The 19830-nt window shown below is 40.7% G+C and overlaps 2 protein-coding genes across 2 annotated transcripts in view; both read right to left on the reverse strand.

Annotated features, from left to right (window-relative positions):
• Positions 1–19830, reverse strand: part of LOC127354729 (stress-induced-phosphoprotein 1) — a 164719-nt gene that overhangs the window by 136443 nt on the left and 8446 nt on the right. The window lies entirely within an intron of this gene.
• Positions 10965–19186, reverse strand: fam161a (FAM161 centrosomal protein A). The gene is made up of 7 exons (XM_051384848.1): positions 18839–19186; positions 17051–17319; positions 14102–15316; positions 13638–13805; positions 13447–13546; positions 11860–11999; positions 10965–11469 (listed from the first exon to the last, which is right to left on the reverse strand). Exons 1-7 carry the CDS (start codon positions 18992–18994, stop codon positions 11181–11183), a joined length of 2337 nt encoding a protein of 778 aa, XP_051240808.1. The 5' UTR covers positions 18995–19186; the 3' UTR covers positions 10965–11180.

Here is a 19830-nt window from a genome sequence, read left to right on the forward strand (position 1 = left end):
ACGCTTTTATGTGAGTGTGTGTATGTACATGTGTGCATGGAAGTGTGTGTCCTTGTGCTCCCTGTGACCTTCCAGGGAGTAAACAGTGTTTCAGAGGGATGGACTCAGGCTGTTGCTCTCTCCCCCTGTGGCGTCGCCGTCAAAATGACAATCTGTTATTGGGAGAGACGGCGTGGCTCCTCCATCACACGCCAACGCTGTAAATAAAGAGCTGCAGAGTCGGGCTTTGGGCCTGGAACGCTGCGGTTTTTGGACAAGAAATGTTTTTTCCCCAAAAATGCTTGGGGACAGTAAACTACACATAAAAATATATGGGGAATTTGGGGTTTCTCACATAAACACACGCATACATGTGATGGCACGCACACAGCTGCAGAACAGCAGGCTCCAAGGTCTCTGAGGCAAAAACACAACACTCACCTCCGACTGTGGTTAAAAAAATTGACACCAGCAGGACACTATCACTCTCCACACACTGGTACTGGTCCCAGTTTGGTTTCTACTCAGAGGGAACGTACAGACAGATAAAGCCATCCCTTCTTTTCCCTCTTAAGTGGGTTGAATAACGATCTTATTCGACACTATCCGACAGTACGACATATTTTGCTGCTTGTTCCAACTCTTCATTGAAACGATATACACAGAATACGTTAATACTGAAAGATTAAAACCCAACACTGTATGTTTTTTTATGGCTAATGGAAATATTCCATCATTTGTGCATAATTTTATTACTAATATTCCTCCAAAATCGAGTCTGACATCTGGTATCTTTGGATCTCCACTGGAATTTAAAATAGGTATCTTATACATATACATTTCATTTCTTATAACAATTGTTTCCTTCATTTACCTATTTAAAATACCTAATTGTTATCATGTCAGTTAATCTTGTTCATATTTTGCTTTCATTGTTTGTTATTGTTTGTATTGTTTTTGTGACTTCAGAAACGGGAGAAATAAAAATGCATTAAAATGAATGTTGAGATGATCTGACCCTGAGCTGCCGCTTGTATCCTTTTGTAAAAGAAATATATTTTCAAAACAGTTTTAAAGGACCAGTGTGTGGGATTTAGTGGCATCTAGTGGGGAAGTTGCAGATTGAAACTAACCGAACACTGCTCGCGTCTGTATTTGACGGCCGGCGAATGAAAACAGTGAAGTGCGCAGGAGAAACTACGGTGGCTGTGAAACAGTCCCTATCTAGAGCCAGTGTTTGGTTTGTCCTTTCTGGACTACTGTAGAAACACAGCGGTTAAACATGGAAGGCAACGTCTGTACATAAAAACGTCTCATTCTTAGGCAACAAAAACACAATGACTCTATTATAAACTAATAAAAACAGACCTTCTAAAGCCAAATATTCTTAAATATATATATATATAATCTGCCAGTGGTGGTTAGACAGTTTTGCTTGGCTAGAATTCTTTACACTAATATAAAATCTAACCACTGAAAGACTAGACTTGTATTTTTGTCACTTTATTGAGCTGAATTTAAGAATCGAAGGTGAATAATTAGCAAAAAATATTTTTTGCATATTTTTCTTAAAACATTGAAAAACATCGTTTTACTTTTTCTAACTTAAGCTTTGTTTTTAAATTACTTGTTTGATTTTTTGTTTACCAGTACTTTATTTATGCTACGCCCTCTCTAAAAATGCTGATAGAGAGAGTTTTGGTTTGGTCTCTTATTATTTTATTATATCTCTTAGGCTCTTCTATTTTTCCATTTTTAGTTTTACTTTTCACTATATTTATTTACTTATACATTCATTTATATTCTATATATTGTATATAAGTACTATTCTTTACCGTTGTGTGATGTAACTGTAATGAACAAATTTCCCCCCCGGTGATCAATAAAGTATTTCTGATTCTGATTCTGATTGTTGTAACTGGTTAAATCTAGTTCAGTAGTAGCTGTAATATCTTATTAAGACAAAATTAGAGATATTTTCTCTAAACCAGATTACTTTTCTTATGTAAAACCTGCTCGACAAGATTATTTTTCTTTTGAGACAGAAACATTAGACTAATTTCCCAGAAACAGAGTTTTTCTTTGCAGTGTACCTACGAATATTATATTTCATTTCTGCCAATAGACTGGACCTTTAATGTACATTATACTGACTCTAATTTTACATGAAGAAGTGGTAGAGCTGGTTGTCTCTGATGGTGTTCCTCCTCCTGCACTGAATCTTCACCTGCTGCTGGATCAGTTCCTCTCTCTTTTTATACTTCAGTGTCGAAAGTGCTCATGTTCTACTTCTACAAGCTTCGTCTTGCTGTGCTGCTGATGTATGTTGTAAAAGAGAGATGCCCTCTAGTGGAGAGAATCTGCAGAATCCTGCTGACACTGGGAGAGATGGAGATGTTTGGTGCTTTTTTTTTTTTTTTTACTGTGTCTCAATGTTAGATGCCAAGTTTAGGATACAGACATGCACATGAACACACACACACACACACACACACACACACACACACACACACACACACACACAGTCCAGTTCCCATCAGCTGCTGGCAAGGCCTTGTCAGTTCCCCTAAGAAAGTGGCCCTGAAGACCCAAAAATAGGAGCTGACTGCTCCCTGAGTTGGCCCATCTTATGGCTCAGTAACCTTGACAGCAACCGGCTGGCATGGCAACAATGAGGCCATCAGTCAGCCGAGGGCGGACGCCGATTATTGGACAGCTCGGGGACCAGCCCGCCCGGACGAAGTGATTAATATATATTTATTGCTTTAATATTTAGGGCAACAACCCATTGAAGTATTTTAAAGATGTGTTATTGATATCTTGTTCCTGATGTATGTCCTGATGTCCAGTGGTGAAAGAAAGTTAAAGAACAGTGCAGAAATCCTTAAAGCCCCTAAAAAGGAGCTTTAATTTTCTGTTGATTCTGGCGGCCCCTGTGGACAAAGGCTACTGCCTCGTTTTAATGAGTCCAAAGGAAAGTTTACCAGGTTAAGAATAACTATACAGTCGTCTCACTGATGGTCTTCTTTGTTTATGTAAGTCATATAGAGGCATCAGACTGTTTCATAACCTCCTTGTAGTACTTTAGGTAAAAGTACAAAAGCATAAAACATCAAAATACACTTAAAAATATCTAAATTAAAAATAGTAATTATGAAGAATCTGCCATTTAATAATTAATATATATAATGTTATACAATAATTATTTAAGCACTTTAATGCTGCAGCTGGTAAAGGTAGAGCTAATTATAATTACTTTATAGTCTACTTGGTAGCGTTTGAATGTCCTCCCAGGGTTCACTCTATATATATATATAAAGTCTTAACTTATAATATTACATGATTATTTAACCACTGTAAGACCAGATGAGTTCATCTAAGTAAAACAAATTACATTTTGAAAGTAAAAAAAACATTCTTGATTAAGTAGCTTTTGTAATTTTAAGTAAGGATGACTTAATTTAATTTAAAAACAAAATACCTAGTAAAAAGTTATTAATCGGGAATGTTTCTGTAACTTAAAGTTATTGTAAATGTAGTTTGTGTAGTAAATAATACATAGTTTATTTATTAATCTGAATCTGTGGAGTAACTAATGACTAAAGTTAGCAAATAAATGTAGTGGCCTGTCAGGAGATCCATCCTTCAATTAACCACCTCACCCACCTCACCCGCCTCACCCACCTTCTCCCAGCAGCCCATCTCCGTGTTGCCTTCAAGCGCTCCTCTTCCCGTCTTCTCTCCTCTCCACTGTGGAGGTGACTCCTGATGACAGGACAGGCCTCTGGTCAAACAAACAGCAGACACGCTGCTGCTAAAGGCCGTCAGTCAACAGTCTCCTCCTACTTTGACCCCTGACCCCGTCCACCACCTCCTCCTCCACCACCTCCTCCCCCTCCTCCTCCTCCTCCTCCTCCTCCTCCTCACAGACCCAGGTCCTGTTTGTTGATGTGTACGCAGGGACACGGATCACTTCCTGTCAGAGATCACCCAGACTCAACACAGACAAAAAAAGGCCAAGAGGGAGTGCTCAGTGTCCTGATACATACAGTACACACACACACACGCACACACACACACACACACACACACACACACACACACCACGACCTACACTTTTACGTAGGGTCTTGATCCCGGCTTAGCAGTGTAAATTACCGCGTTGACAAGTTGTTGTGCGCGCACGTTTGACAGAGGAGGAAATGAGACCCATAGCTCACTGACAAACCACACCCCATTAACTGTCAATGGCAAACCCCATCCACAGAGACACAGAGACACAGAGACATCCCAGGGAGGTGATGACCAAAGAGGCTTCCAGGGACACTCAGAGGCCCCCGTTGGAGGCTGAGAGGTTCCCTTCAAAAACATGTTGGGAACAGCGTTTTCCTTTTTCTTTTAACCAATGTGTCAATTAGTATTTTAATAGCAGGGGGCTGTTTCTTAACTTATGGAGGGGTGGCATCAGCGTTCCAGTTATTCCCAATTTATGCAATTCCAGTACTGTTTCTGGACCCCAGTATGCAGACATATTCAAGTACACTACTGTTCCCATAGGACCCATTTTCATTCAGATATCTTGAGGTCAAGGGATCCCTAACTTAAGCCTTACTTTGGAGCGTTATTTAGAGCAGTATTCCCTTATTGCTCGCAGGACACGGTTGGTACAAATGGATGTGTTACGATACCAGTATTTTTCACTCTAGCTATAAAACGTAGTCCGCTAGAGCCTCTGAAAGAAGCTAACTATCTTTATGAAATATATCTTGATGGGTATTTTATGTTTTTGTTGGAGAGTAGAGAGCTGGCAGGAAAAAAAAGGGATGATGAAACCACAAATGCCCTCAAAACCACCGGTACGATGTATTGTCTCCATGGGAGGCCCATTCATTCTGTCTTTGCAGGTCAGAGCTTATATATAGTGGATTTAACATCATTCTGTCACCACACTGAGGCTCTCAACTTTACCACCTTGCCTATAATTTGTCTCTCTCGGCTGTCATTGTGCATCCCACCTCCACCAGTGTCAGAGCGCTGTTTACGGCTCCCTAGGGTGTGTCGATTGGACAGATGAGGGCGACGCCTCTGTCAAAGGAAGTTTCTGCACTCATATTAACGTCTGATCTAACTTAAACGTGCAGTATGTGATGCTGCCGGGTTAGGGTTAGGGCTTTTTAGACATTTTAATGCATGAATGTTATTATTTATATCTTTAACTCAGCTCAACTTAACCTAACTTAACTTAGTTTAGCTTAATTTATGTAGTGTAAATGCCCAGGGACTGCAGATGGAAATGATCTAGAAGAAAACTCTGGTTAGGTATAACATATTTCTTCACTTAATATGACAATAATGTTTTTTTGTACATGGTCCCTGACAAGTAAATGTAATAAACTTTAAAGCAGAACTTAAGGAAGAAACTGTACTCTCCTGCAGGAACAGGTGTATCTGACACCAGTATTTCATACACTGAAGAACATTTACAGAATGTGACACACGTTCAGAACTGACTTTTCTGTATTATCACAAAATGTAAACGTCTTAAACTCTCTGAGGAGTAAATATGTTTTGTAGAGTTAATGTGCAGAAGGAAAAGGAGTTGGCAAGCTCGGCCACGTCTGAACAAGTGAAGCAATACAAATAGTTTGAGTTGGATTAGACCTCCCCATGCTGATCTGTCTCCTGTCCTCATGCAGACTATGAAGAAATAACTTATACATCTAGATGTGTAAATGCATTCCTGTGTGTTTCTTCGTGTGTGTGTGTGTGTGTGTGTCAGAGCTTGTTCAAGTGTGTGTTTGTTATGTGTGTTTCTCTGAGCATGAGCAGGCAGAATCTCCCACTAAGCAGCTGTCAGAGCAGCGCTGGCTATCGTCTCCCCCTGGGGGTCGGCCTGTCAACTCGTCCCACTGACGGCTCTCCTCTCTCAGCCTTGCCTCGGCTGGCCCGGGGCTGGTTAAGGTGTGTGTGTGTGTGTGTGTGTGTGTGTGTGTGTGTGTGTGTGTGTATGTGTGTCCTGCTCCTGATGAGGCCTCGGTAAATCTGATAATTACTGACCTGACAATGAATCCCCCTCCCCCCCACTCCCATACCCAGACCTCCCCTATAGATGCTGAATGGTCTCCACAGGATACATGGCTTAATACAGACGTACAGTGGCTGACGCACATGAAAGGACACATTGCATATCCCTCCTTTACTTTTCCATACATCACACACACACACACACACACACACACACACACACACACACACACACAGTTTCCCCATTCCTCAGATGTCTCACACATGAAACATGGAGAGGAATGAAAACATCTGAAGCTTTAAAGAAGGTTTTGGAGGGAGATGGCGTGTGTTTGAGTGGTGGGAATAGTGAGAGTCATTATGCAGGTGCTTTGCCCCCTGTATGCCCTTGTCTCTTTCACACACACACACACACACACACACACACACACACACACACACAATCCGCTGCTGTTCAGAGGGCCTTGGTGCAGGATAACGGGTGTTGACTGAGAACAAGCAGCCGCAGCAACTTCTGTTTTTCCAGCTGGAGGAAATCAGATTATGTGACTATCACTTTTCACTAATTATTATTATCATTTCCTTGTGTGTGTGTGTGCGTGTGTGTGTGTGTGTGTGTGTGTGTGTGTGTGTGTGTGTGTGTGTGTGTGTGTGTGTGTGTGTGTGTGTGTGTGTGTGTGTGTGTGTTTGGTTTTCAACTATTCTCGCATCCAGAGGAGCATTCATGTACAGTGGGAAATCCAAATGTTGTAGGAGTTAGACTTTGAGCACAATGTTCTGCTCCTCCTGCTTTGACTTGCTGTGTGTCCACATGCAGATTATAATTAGGATGATTGCTTCACTGTGATTTTTCCTGTTTATTATATTACTATTATTATATGTTTATTTACAGACGGCGGAAGGAAGCAGGTGTTTGCGATCTGGCTGAGAGGACTTTACATCGCTCTGTGGGGGTTTGGTGGTGAAACACAGCAGCTCATGAGTTAGTATGCAGCTCCTTTTCTTGGATAATTCACATTTTATTCACAATAAGATTCAGTTATTAGCTTGAGTCATTATTCTTCTGGATCTTCACACGATTGTTTGAAATAGTCGAGCAGAGGTGGAAAGTAACTATGTGCTTTATTTGTGTAGTGCAATAATTTTGAAGTGATTATACTTTTAATGTTTTAGATTATACATTTAACTCCAATACATTCATTTAAAAAGGATTTATTCCCAGTTACTGCTGCTGACGAGTACTTTTTACTTTCGATACTTTAAAGGTCCAGTGTGTAACATTTAGTGGCAGAAATGGCAAATATAATATATATAAATTATATATAATATTCATATTTATGTGTTCATTGGTGTATAATCACCTTAAAAAACCTTAGAACAGTGGTTTTCCCCAGCAAGAAGAGGAATAGAATATTTAAATCTGTATCATATTTTTTGGGAAGTTAGTAAGAAAAAGAAATTGAGTTGAGATTGAGATCCAAGTTTGATCCTTAGAAGACTTTATTATCTTCAAAAATGTAAGAAAATGACTCAGAAGGGATTCAGCAAGACAAAATTGTGCGTTTAGTGGCCACCGTAGTTTGTCCTTCATACTTGCAACCAAGGGTGAATTGAGGGAGAGGCAATCTGCACTGCTTGATGCCTCTGAATCCTACAAACTGGACCTTTACGTACACTTTGCTGCTAATACTTTTGTACTTAAGTAAAAAGATAAATGCAGCACTTTTGTGCTACTTTTACTTCAGTAAAAGATCCCAATATGTCTTCCACTGTTGGCTTTAAGTGAAAAGTTATTTGGGTTCAGTTTTCAAAGCTGAGGAAGAGTAAAGACTGAAGCTCAATGATCATGTTCAATCCCTGTCTGTTGCCAAAAAACAGGTCCTACTGGATAAAGGAGAGGAAAACAACAGAACAGTGAAAATTATTAAGAGGTGAAACTTAGAAAAATAGGTTACATACATTGAATGCATTCGAAAGAGCTGCTACATACAACTAAATGCGCTGCTGTTTAGAGCATGGTGCTTGGTGGTTATTCAAGAAAACCAAACCAAATGGGTGGTTACCGTCACTAGTGAAAGAGAAAATATATTTTGTGTTATATCCCTTTATGCTGCATGCTCTCTGTTAGTCTAAAACAATTGATGATCTGGATTCACATTAACACCAAACACTCTCCCGGTGGATTAATTGTAAATGTGCTTGGCAATTACAAACCTCATTCAGATTCGTGTTAATTGAAGCTTTGGTCCAGCAGGTTGGTTCCCCCCCCTCCGCCGTTCACTGAAGCAATGACATGTCTCTCTCTTTTCTTTGTACGCTCCTTAAAAAAAAAAACACCTGAAAAGCCAGTGTCAGCCCTGTAGCCTGCAGTCAGCAGGAGAGCAGGAGCCGAGGCCACAAAACGTCCATCATGTCGACAAATTGACTCAATCAGCTACATCCAGGAGCATTAGCCCCTCGCCCCTTTGAAATTCAACACTGTTGACGGTTCCCCAGAGTGTTTCTGGAGAGGGAAAGGAAAAAAGTGGAGGAGAGGAGGAGGCCTCGTCCTCTCTGGCAGTGACTGAGTGAGAGGGGAGCAGCGGGAGAACTGAAGTACTGTGAGTGAGTGTGTGAGAGAGTGTACTGCTGTCCATCATTTGGGATCGAATATGTATTTGAGTTTGGGTGTGTGTGTGTGTGTGTGTGTGTGTCAGACAGTCACACTTCACTGACACAAAAACATGCTACTTTAGCTACAGGAGGGCTGGAAGTGGAGGCTATACAGAAGTGGAGCTGAGGCTATTCATCAAACACTTCAGATCAAACACACAAGAGGGAGAGAGAGAGAGGAAGGGGAAGAGGAGAAGAGAGAAAACACACACACCTGGATGTTTGTACAAAGTTTTCCGAACAGTGGAGAGATAGAGGAGACCTTTGACTTGCCAGTGAAACTTAAAGGTCCGGTGTGTAACATTAATATAATATTCATAGGTGTGTTTTCATTTGTGTAGAATCACCTGAAAATAACAATAATTGTGTTATTGTTACCTTAAAATGAACCGCCATGTTTCTACAGTAGCCCAGAACAGACAAGTTAGCAGGAGTGGATATAGAGAAATATTGGCATGGAGACTTTAAGGGGTGGCAGAAATATATTATTATATATTTTCTTGGAAAAAGCCGTGAATAAAAATATCTAAAAGTGGTAATAGAACTCACTCAAACTGTTACTTCCAAGTCTTTTTTTGATCACTTAATCTAAAATATAGCCATAACAGATCATTAAATGTGTAGATTTCAGTTGTTAACATGTTATTTTAAAAAATAATCTAAATAATTGTTTAAATTTGAAAGTATTTGACACCAAACTTTCAACCCATCTACATCCGCCCCTGACTGCAGGATGCCACAAAATCCTTCCTAAAGGCAAGAAAAAGGAGCGTATTGTGTCCACGGCAAAGACCAAACATACTACTGGGTAGTTAATTCTCAATTGTCTGAATATAAACATGACTTTAACACGTTTACTTTATGCTTTGGTAACAATTAGTCGACAGTAGAGACTATGTGAATGACTCCAAGTATATACAACACCCTGACCTCCGTCTTAACTTTTCACCCATGGGTCTGTACACCTGTCTAACCCCACAGTCCCCTGTCTGCCAACACTTCATTTCATTCATTTACAATCACAGTGACGACCTGGCCGAAGAGGCAGCGACAGGAGGCGAGTTGTAAGTAAAACATACAAGTTAAAACAGCACAATATATACAATATGTACACAGCAGAGATCAAAGAGAAGTAGGTTTATTCCTTCTTCCTGTCTTCTTTTCTTTTTCCAGTGTTTGACTCGAATGCACTCGTCTCCCTCCAGCATATCGCCTGCCTGTGTGCCCCCGACTGACCTCCTGCCTCAGCCCAGATCCCTGCACTAGAGCCCCCACGAGGCCCCAATTTTAAAAAGGAAAGCTGTGACAAACATATCGTCACTCAGAAACTGACTGACAGCTGTCCACTACAGCTAAGAGTATTTCATCTTTATTGTTGTTGCTCCTACATGAGAGTGCTTGTGGCTCAGGACGATGAGTTTTTCAGCCCGGACAACAGCTGGACTTGGATTCTGCTTAATAAACACACATATTTTAGGACATATGTTCGCTCCGCCCCTGCACCAATACTCTGCCCTATAGAAACTGTGTTAAACCCCAGTAGAAAAATGTGTTTCCTGACTGTGCTGTGTTGTTTTTCCTGTTGTTTCAGGTGGAGTTGTGTTCAAGTCAAAGCCAAAGAATCCACATCTTCCATTTGTGGATGTGGATCAGCTCAGGAGACTAAAATCTACCTTTATCTCCTCTTCTTCCTAACAACTCCTACTCCTGCTTTCACCTCCATAATTATAAATACTCTAACCACCATGATGAGAACAACCATTTATTAATCCCTTTAAAAACCTCTGCGATAAGTATAATAAGGACTGAGTCTGACACGTCATAACATGGCTACTGTACAGAGGATAACCTGATTTAAGTAACATGACCCATCCTCTGGCGCCACCTGCAGGACAAACAAAACAAAACAATGAAAACCTAGAAGACGTGTCTGTATGTAGATCGATGTCTCGATGAAACTGTCCACAAAGCGTTGTTAGCTCATTGAAATTAGGTCTTTTTAATGGAAGACTTTTTTTTTTGTCACAGAATTATTACACAGCTGTAAATAATAAAAGTCCTGCAGTCAGTGTGCTGCAAATCCACATTACACAGTACTTCCAACCAGGTTTACAGTAGGCCTATGTGGTGTGTTCACACTGGAAGGGGTGATTCCAGACTAACTAAGATAAAACAGTATATTATTATTACAATTAGTAAGGAGTAAATACTGTATAAAATCTGTATGGAGTATGAGTTTGGGGCATGCAATTACTGTCACCCTCAAAGATTCCCAATTACACAAAAAATGACATCTGTCAGTAATGATGTAGAGTAAAGGAAGGACTTCATTATGTAGGAATAGTGTGAGTGAACGAGTAAGTGATTTCAGACACATCCAAACTCATCAGCTTATGTTAAAGATTAACATTTTCCTGTGAAGAGTATTTACAATAATCATTCTCAGAATAAGAAGCTCCCTCTTCAGGGTTCCTCCTCACTCGATATGTTCAATTTTTCAGAGTTTTTCCAACGTATCGATGCCGTCACTCCCCTGCTTCCTGCTGTTTAGTGTCGGCATCGCGCTCGCTGTCGTCTGAGTAGTTCTCATGGTCGTCTGAGTAGTGGTAACTTTCATCTGAACAGTGGGGATCCTCTCCGCGATAATCCCGATCTGAGTGGCGACTGCTGGCGTCGTCTCCGTCGCGGTGGTTCGATGAAGCCTCGTCGCTCCCTCCTTCCCTTCGGTCTGGCTCTACTTCAGAGTCTTCGTCGTCCAGGAAGACCTTTCTGTAGCTGACGGGTTCGGATCCCGTGTCTAGGTCCTCTTCGTCACTGCCACACAGGGAAGAGGAGACAGGTCAGTGAGGCCTTAAATATGGCTGCGCTCTTACTCATTGTCAGCACACAAACAACTCTCTGTACAACAAATAGAATAATTTACTATTAATTAACAAGAATTCCAGTAAATATGTGAGTGACCCACCCCTAATTCATGTCTGATTTACCAAATCACATTTGTGCTCTCGCTTCTAGAAATCAATACATTTAAATTTAGGACTTAAATCCCCCTTTTTTATGCGTGAACATGGAAGCCATGTGACTTCATTACTGGCTTTACACTAAATTTTCAACCTATGTTTTGACATCTTATTGAGCTGTAATCTTCCCAGATGTCTCATCTCTATCATACTTTTCTTTGCTTAAAGTGTCTGACTGGTGTACCTCTGTTTGCCGTCACTGGACCGAGAGGCTTTGCGTGCAGATCCCGATTTTGCCGCCTTGCTGCTGATAAACTCTTCGGTCAGATCACATCCATGCAGGGCGTTTGTGTAGCGCTTCTCTGCTGCGTGCTTGGCATTCCTCTGTTATCGAGACACGTTCAGAAAGTTAGTGTAAATGGAACAATGGCGTGGTAATCAAAGCTAAAATAACACACTCACATACTCCCTGCACTTAATGTAATGAAATGCTGAAAGGTAATGTAGTCATTAACTCAAAACCAACTTTAACTTGTGGTTGCACTACATTTGGACATAGAAACTGGTATCTGAGCCTCTTCTGTGGTTTCACCCTGTGTCGTTTGTGAGTGTAAATGGTGAGAGAGAAGCCCTCTAACCCGAGTGACTGACACCCAAACCTGACGTTTAACAATGGAGATGAAGTTGGTGGAAAAAACTGAATATGTTGCGTTATAGTATCTCCTTTTTTAAATCTACCCAACAACTAAAGTAGCCAAAGAAACTGTGTTTTAAGGTAATTTTTCTTTTTTTATTTACCTCATTATCTTAATGTCTATCTGATTTAAAAAAAAACACATTTTTAAATATGTTTAATTGTTTATCATTTTGTTGCTCACATACCATTTTCAGAGGTGGGAAGTACAAATACTTCTTTACTGTATTTAATGAGCTTTTTCAGGTGTCTGTAATTTACTTGACTATATATTTTTCTGATTACTTTTTAAAGTACAAATATCTGTACTTTTTGATTTTCAAAACAGGCTTTTAAGGGGAATTATTATATTAACTTTGCTGGCCTTCTCAACATCAAGACTGGTGCATAACAGACGTAACAAGACCAAACAGACAAGAGAGGGAGACTCGACCCTATTTGAGGTTTCAGTTAGCTTTGGACAGAAACTGCCGGCAGAAACATCCTTCAGATTCAAGAGGTTGTTATTTTTTACTTTTTATACTCCGTAATCCGTACTTCTACTTTTACTGGAGTTATTATATCTGTACTTCTACTTGAGGAAAGAATGTGTGTACTTTTACCACCTCTGACCATTTTATATTTCCTGTTTTTAAAGTGAAAATCAGCATTTTGACTAATTTCCTGTCCATTTGTGCAGTTAGTTAGTCCCGTCCCTCCTCCGTCATCTGCTGCGCCTGAGTATCAGTGCTGGCTGCCAGAATGAAGAACTATTTAATGCTAAAATACTGCTTACAGCACCTTTAACTAGTTATATTGTTATATATTGTCCTCTCATCTCTGTTCAGTCTACACCTTGTATTTGTTGTTTCTATGACTTTATTATTTTTTTTTTTATGTGTAAAGCACTTGCACTGTTAAGAAAGGAGTTATTTAAATAAAGTATGGTATTGGTATTATTTCACCTATAACATACAAATGGTTCGGTTTTCTGTTTTATTAAATTACTAATCAATTAATCTGTCGTTCTCTCTGTTTAAATGTTCTAATGCATTAATGCTTTGGTACAGAGGCTGTTTGTAAAGATGCACAATCTGCTGTAATTAAACTGAGTTTGTTGGGATGTGGTCGAGGCTCGGGGTTCAGGTTGATGTTCACCTGTGCAACCTGCTCCAGCAGCAGTGGCCTCCCCTTCACCCTCTGCTGCATCTCCTTGATCTCCTTCTGGTACTCCTTCCTGCGCTCAAGCTCCTGTTTCCTGCAGACAACAACAGAGAATTACGGATCGCCCCTTTCCGTTCAACAGCAGCTCGGCCCGTGGCGCCGTAGTCGCGTTGTTTTTAGGGTACCTGAATTCTTTGAGTTTGGTCTTGTGCGTCTGTGAGAGAGCCAGGTGGGGGTCGTTGGCCTGGGCTCGTTTCACCACCACCCTCTGCAGCTTCTTCTCCCTCTGCTTCTGCCTTTCCTTCCACTGCTCCTCCTCCTCCTCGGCCCTCTTCCTCTGCTCCAGGGCCTTTCTACTCAGGGAGACAATCTGGTCACAGATGCAGGAAGGTTTGGATGGGATGGGGACTTCGGGAGGGTGGGGGCAGACAGTTGAGGATACCGGCCATGGGGTGTTTAGGAGTGGGTGTGGGGTTGTAAGCACGCTGCTGGGATGTTGGGAAAAGGAGTTCCACTAATGAAGCATTCAGGGAGTTTAAACACAGAAGGTAACAGCTGAGGTCTTGATATCTAAACGGGACACTGGAGTTCTGAGGCCGTCTCTATCTCAACTAAAATGGTAGAAGCGTTTGGAGTCCTGAAATGGTACCTCACAGCCTCATGGCGCTTTTTGGTGGCGTCTGTGACTTTGGCAGGCAGGAGCTCCAGGCTGCCAGAGAGGGACGAACAGAGACTTGAGTTTGCTGTCCGAGATGGCCCCGGGCTGATGTGGGGCCAGCGCAGCATCCGAGGGCTGCTCTGCTCCTTCTCGATGTCGGCCAGGATGCGTTCACGGTGCGAAGGGATCTGTGACGTCCTCAGTTCGAAGGGCTCGCATGCAGTCGTGGGCCTCGCCTCTTTTTGTTTCTCCAGGTGCTTCTGGAAGCGTCGGTAACTGGCGTCGAAGTCGGGTACCTCTTTGTTAATTTGCGGCCTGTGGGAGAAGTGGTCCCCTCCGGATGCAGCGTCTTTGGTCTTCTTGCGATCGCTGAGTCGGCGTGCGAGCATGCTGGGAGGCATTGAAGCACTGTGGAGCAGCTCCTGAGCCCTCATCTGTATCTTGATGGACCGATACAGCTGCTCCTCCTTCACCTGCTCCCCCGATGCTGCTACGTACACCGCCTTGGGCACAGGCTTGGCCTTGAAGGGTTTGACTTTCTCCTGGTCGGACGGTTGCGGGGGACGCAGCTGTTTCTGCTCCTTCTTCAGTCGCTCCCTCTCCAGGAAGTGGAAGGGCTTCTGGACGGTTCGGAGATGCTGATCTTCTCGCTGTCTCATTCTTCGCTGTCGTTCCTCGTTACGCTCCTGCAGCTCTTCAAAGAGCGGGAGGTGAACATGAGCCGGTACGGGGCTGGCACGGAACTTCCTCTGGCACTCAGTCAGTTCTTCCAGCTGCCGACGCAGCTCCGCATTCTCCAGTTCGATCTCTGAACGCGTCTTTATGCCACGCTTTCGCCTCTCGGCCTCACGCAGCATCATCTGGAAAGGTTTCGGGACGGTCATTCTGTGTTTCCAATGCTCCTGCTCTCCATCTTTATGCCCCTGCCTCTTCTTTCCTTTCCCCTTTCGCCTCCTCTGGTCTCCCGGCAGGCTGTGCAGCGACGAGGCCGACACCAGGCGATTATGAGGCGACAGCTTAAAGTCCTGCCACATGTTCTTGATGTGTTCTTTCGGAGAAAAAAGCAGGCCTTTCTCCACGTCGTTACTGGTAGCTTCATCTTCGTCTGAAGAGTCGGACTGTCCCGAGGCTCTCCTGAGCTCAACCGCAGAGTGTGACTTCCTCAAACGGCGTAAAACAGCTGGGCTGCTGTTGGACCATGTTAGCCTAAAAATATAAATACATAAATAAAGTACTGTTAATATGACAAAGCACATAAAAATAAAGAAATACTCACCATCACTCAACTGTAGAAAGTAAACTGTTCATTCTGAAAAAAAATTGGGGAAAAAAGGTGCTATCTTTAATAAATTCTTCTTTTAATTAACAAGCTTATTATAAATTACCTCAAAGGCAGCATACTGAATTAAATTGCACTCAGGGTTGCATCTACTGATCATTTTCAATTATGTCTTCAATTAATCGATTCATTATTTTGTCTGTAGAATTGTAAAAAATGCCCATCACAATTTCTAAAAGCCCAAAGTTACTGATTCAAGTTAATTTAATTAATAATAATATAAAAGCATCCAATCCTCTCACTGAGGATAATAATAATAATTTCTGTCAATCAACTCATTGATTAATCAGTACGTTGGATAATCCACAGACCTCACTGTCAACAGTCTGCTTTAGAAACAGTCCCTAAGAAAACCACTGACAGCTAGTTAATGGATTATATAAAGTAACTGAGACTATATTTCTGAGTTTTAATGCTATTTTACATCCTTTAAAAGGACCAGTGTGACAGATTTAGTAGACTAGCGGTCTTACAAGGATGAAGGGGAAATACGGTGGTTGTGAAACTCACAAACAAAAACAAAAAAACAAAGGCCCTAACTAGAGTCAGTGTTTGATTTGTCTGTTCTGGGCTACTGTAGAAACATAGTGGTTCAACATGAAGAAGACCTGCTCCCTCTGTAGATAAAAGCTGTCTAAGGTAACAAAAACACAATAATTCTTATATTCAGGTGATTATAAACTAATAAAAACACACCTATGAATATTATATTTCCATTTCTACCAATAGATCCTCCTAAATGTTCCTAAAAGCAGCACAAACTAAATGTTTACCTCCATTATAGTGGATTGGCTGCACACAAAACAAAACCATCTACATGGCTAAATACCAACAACAAGTGAATCAGAAACAATTAATTTAAATATATGGCCAAGTATTTGTATTTGATAAAGGTAAAATGTGAGACAATCGTTATGACGAAGTACTGTAGTGCTGCAGAGGTGCCCTGCTCTACAAATCTTGTGTTTCTTTAGCACCACAGACCTCAAGAAATGTCACATGATTATGATTTTAGCTCAGTTTTTTCAATAAAAAAAAAAAATTGTGATGCAAAAATAATCGTGAATCATATCACACGAGAGGATTTGACAGAAAAAATTTTGGGGTGGAAATTACAAGAATAAAGTTGTAATATTACGAGAATAAAGAGAATAAAGATCTTGATAACTCTATCTAAGCTTTTTTCTCATTAAAACAACTTTTTTTCTTGTATTATTATTATTACTACATTATTCTCGTAACATTATGACTCTTTTTCTCGTAATATTACGACTTTATTCTCGTAATTTCCAATATTTTATTTATTTATTTTTCCTCTTAGTATGGCCCTAATACTCCATCGTACACTCAAAGTATCAGTCAAAATGACCACAATATGATTATCTTGTGCAGTAGAAACTTTGTGGTGAACTGACCCTTTTAAGCTGTTTTATATATATAATGTTAATGTAGCACCCCCTGCAGGCCAAAAGGAGTCAAATCAAGGGTTCACATTTCTTTTTCTTGTATTTATCTGTTTACTGCAGCTTATAAAACCTCTCTGAGAATAACAGAAAGACTTTAAATCCCTTTACAACAAAGCCCCTCCCCCCCCGACCCACCTGTGTCTGGGCTCCAGCGTCGCCATGTCCAGTGGCTCCATGGACTTGAGCTGCAGCTTTCGCCGATACATGCTCTCCAGCTCCGCCATGGTGCGAAGGTGGGCCTTCTTCAGCTCCTCCAGCTTGCTGTAGTACTCCTCGTTGGAGAAGAAGATCTCGCTCAGGTCGAGGCGGTCTCCTGCTGCTCTGTAGTCAGTCACCATGAAAGGACCGCCCTTCCCCAGACAGTCCTCATCACAGAAATCAGAGCCTGAGTCCTCATACTCCAGCTGAAAGGGTCAGAAGTCACGTAAAAGCTCATTTGCCGATGAGGGCTCATTTTCTGGCTAAATCTTAAGCAACTTATTGTAACAGAGGACACGTTGGACCTCAGTGGGAAACACACAACAGTATATAACCCGAGGATTCATATAACATGATCTGAAATGTAGCCTGACGCTGCAGGACTTTGTGTTTCTTTGTTAACCACCAGGCCTCCTGGAGCAGAGCAGCCCTGCTCAGCGGCTCCTCCAGGACCATTAAGCCTATTACCCCTGCTGCAGCAGCGACGTGGGGCCATATGGTTGGAGCACAAAGGGCAGCTTACCACGAGAGAGCTCAACTGACACACACACACACACACACACACACACACCCTGTATCAGATGTCTGGCTCTATGGATGATGCACACGTCATTTTGATCATCATCATCTGTCAACAACGTCACTGACATGAGACAACTTCCTGCAACGAGAGGACAGGACGGCAGCGTTGTTGTCGTCGTTGTTGTTGTCGTCGTCGTCCAACAGATCATTAAAGTGTTTTGGATTATAAAGGCGTCTGGTAATCTAGTAAAGACGCAAGTCCAAAAATAGTCAGGCCAACAAATTATACAGGTCAAATCCCTTCAACCAACCAGACTGACCTGAAACTGTCAGCGGCCTGTGAACTGGACGAGAGCAGGTCAAAGTGTGTCTGTTTTAAAACTCATTAAATGATCATAAAACATTAAAACTCTATTAAATTATGTTTGTAGTATGGAAGGGAAGGAAAGAAACACTTTAAATCTGAAAGCATTATTATGTAGGGCTGAAAATAACTGTTATTTTAATTATCTTTTAGTTTGTTTGGTCCATAAAATGATAGAAATAGAGGAAAATATTGATCACAGTTCCCCAAATGAACCAAGGTGAAGCCCTTATAACGACTTGTTTTGTCAATATTCAGTTTATTGTCATAAAGGACCAAAGAAACCAGAAAATATTCACATTTAAGAAGCTGAAATCAGAGAATTTGGATATTTTTAATTCTAAAAAATGATGAATTATCACATGAGTTGGTAAATAATCTATTAATCGACTAATTATTGCAGCTGGATCTTTATGATGCAAAGTCACCGGTTATAATCATCAACATATATTAACTTATATATGTCGATGGTTGTAATATAGTTGATAACATAGTTAAATTACCTTTAATATATTAAGATAAATCAACTTTTGTCCCAAATCTTCTATGACTGCAGAGCTGGCATAATAATTAATAATGGTTTTAATAACACGTATTGTCCTCTAGCATTAAGTACTGTGGAAATATTTAAATTACTGATTAAATTAATTCAAACGTACAATTTATATTTTATTTATACAACTATATTTCTTCACCTGCTGCCTTAAACTTATATTTTAAGTTTCCAAGGCTTTTATTTACATTTAATTAGGGATCATCTGTCCCAGTAAAAGCAGCAGTTATTCACTTTTAAAGGTGTTTAAAACAATAAATAATGTGATTATTTTTGTTTTGTTTACCTCCTTCTCGTAGTCCCGGTTGTCCATGTGACTGGTGGCCGAGTACGGAAGCACTCTCTCCCTCTCGTACGAGGCTAACGGGGCTTTGGTGTTCGGGTCAACCGGCGTTTTTAAACACGACGTGACCAGCACGTTTGTCCGGTGAGCATCCGCCATATCTTCCTACTGTTTCTCTCCAGTTCTTTTATTAAAATAAAATAAATTAATTAATGTAATAAAATATATTATTTTTGAGGTTTTTAAACAAAAAACAAAAGGTCCGCGTGCGTGCTGGTAACTGTCTGTATCCAGGGAGCAGGTGGGTTTCTTAGCAACGGAAGAGCTTGGTTGGGAAGGAAGTGACGAAGCGAAGGCTCCCTACAAATTAAAAGTATTATAATTTGATAAATTAGATGTATTACTGGAAGATGCTTGATAGAAGTTAAAAATAAAATTTTTAAAAAAAGGTAACTTTAAATATCCATAAAGTGAATTAGTTACACTGGGATAAAAAAAAGTTAATATTAAAATTAGGAAATATTTTCTTTGTTGTCCCTCGCAACTATTTACTATTAACCTGTAAAGCACGACTTTCTTTTGTACACAATACCTTGAAACATGTAGTTACAGACTTACTGTATGTATTTTTATTGTATATTATTGTTTCGCCACTCTTTCCCTTGTGCTGCTGTGGCAAATTTGAATTTCCCCCATGAGGGATCAATAAAAGGAACACCATCTTATCTAGATCAGAAGCAAATTGAGGACTTTAAATCTGACCTTATGGACTGTACTGAAGAAAAAACTGGGAAATCTATTGTGTAACACAATTCTTATAGTTGCAAAAGAAAAGCCCACCCACTTCTAATCCTTTTTATTCAATCCAAGCTGTTGCTGCCAAATTTTGTTGATTTAAAAGCTGAATTATATCTGTTCAGATCGATAATGCCAGACTTTGATTTAAACCCGAGACTGCTTTTAAGAATAACATTTTGTGAACAAATTTGTTAAAC

The sequence above is a fragment of the Dicentrarchus labrax genome, unplaced genomic scaffold, assembly GCF_905237075.1.
Source record: "Dicentrarchus labrax unplaced genomic scaffold, dlabrax2021, whole genome shotgun sequence".
NCBI classification, from domain to species: Eukaryota; Metazoa; Chordata; class Actinopteri; family Moronidae; genus Dicentrarchus; species Dicentrarchus labrax.

What these genes read in the sequence shown, in the direction of transcription:
- fam161a (XM_051384848.1), bottom strand. Translation starts at nt 18,994, where the DNA reads ATGGCGGATGCTCACCGGACAAACGTGCTGGTCACGTCGTGTTTAAAA. An exon ending in ACCGGGACTACGAGAAGGAG is followed by an intron (nt 17,320 to 18,838) that starts GTAAACAAAACA and finishes TGACCCTTTCAG; the next exon opens with CTGGAGTATGAGGACTCAGG. An exon ending in AAGCGCCATGAGGCTGTGAG is followed by an intron (nt 13,806 to 14,101) that starts GTACCATTTCAG and finishes CTCCCTGAGTAG; the next exon opens with AAAGGCCCTGGAGCAGAGGA.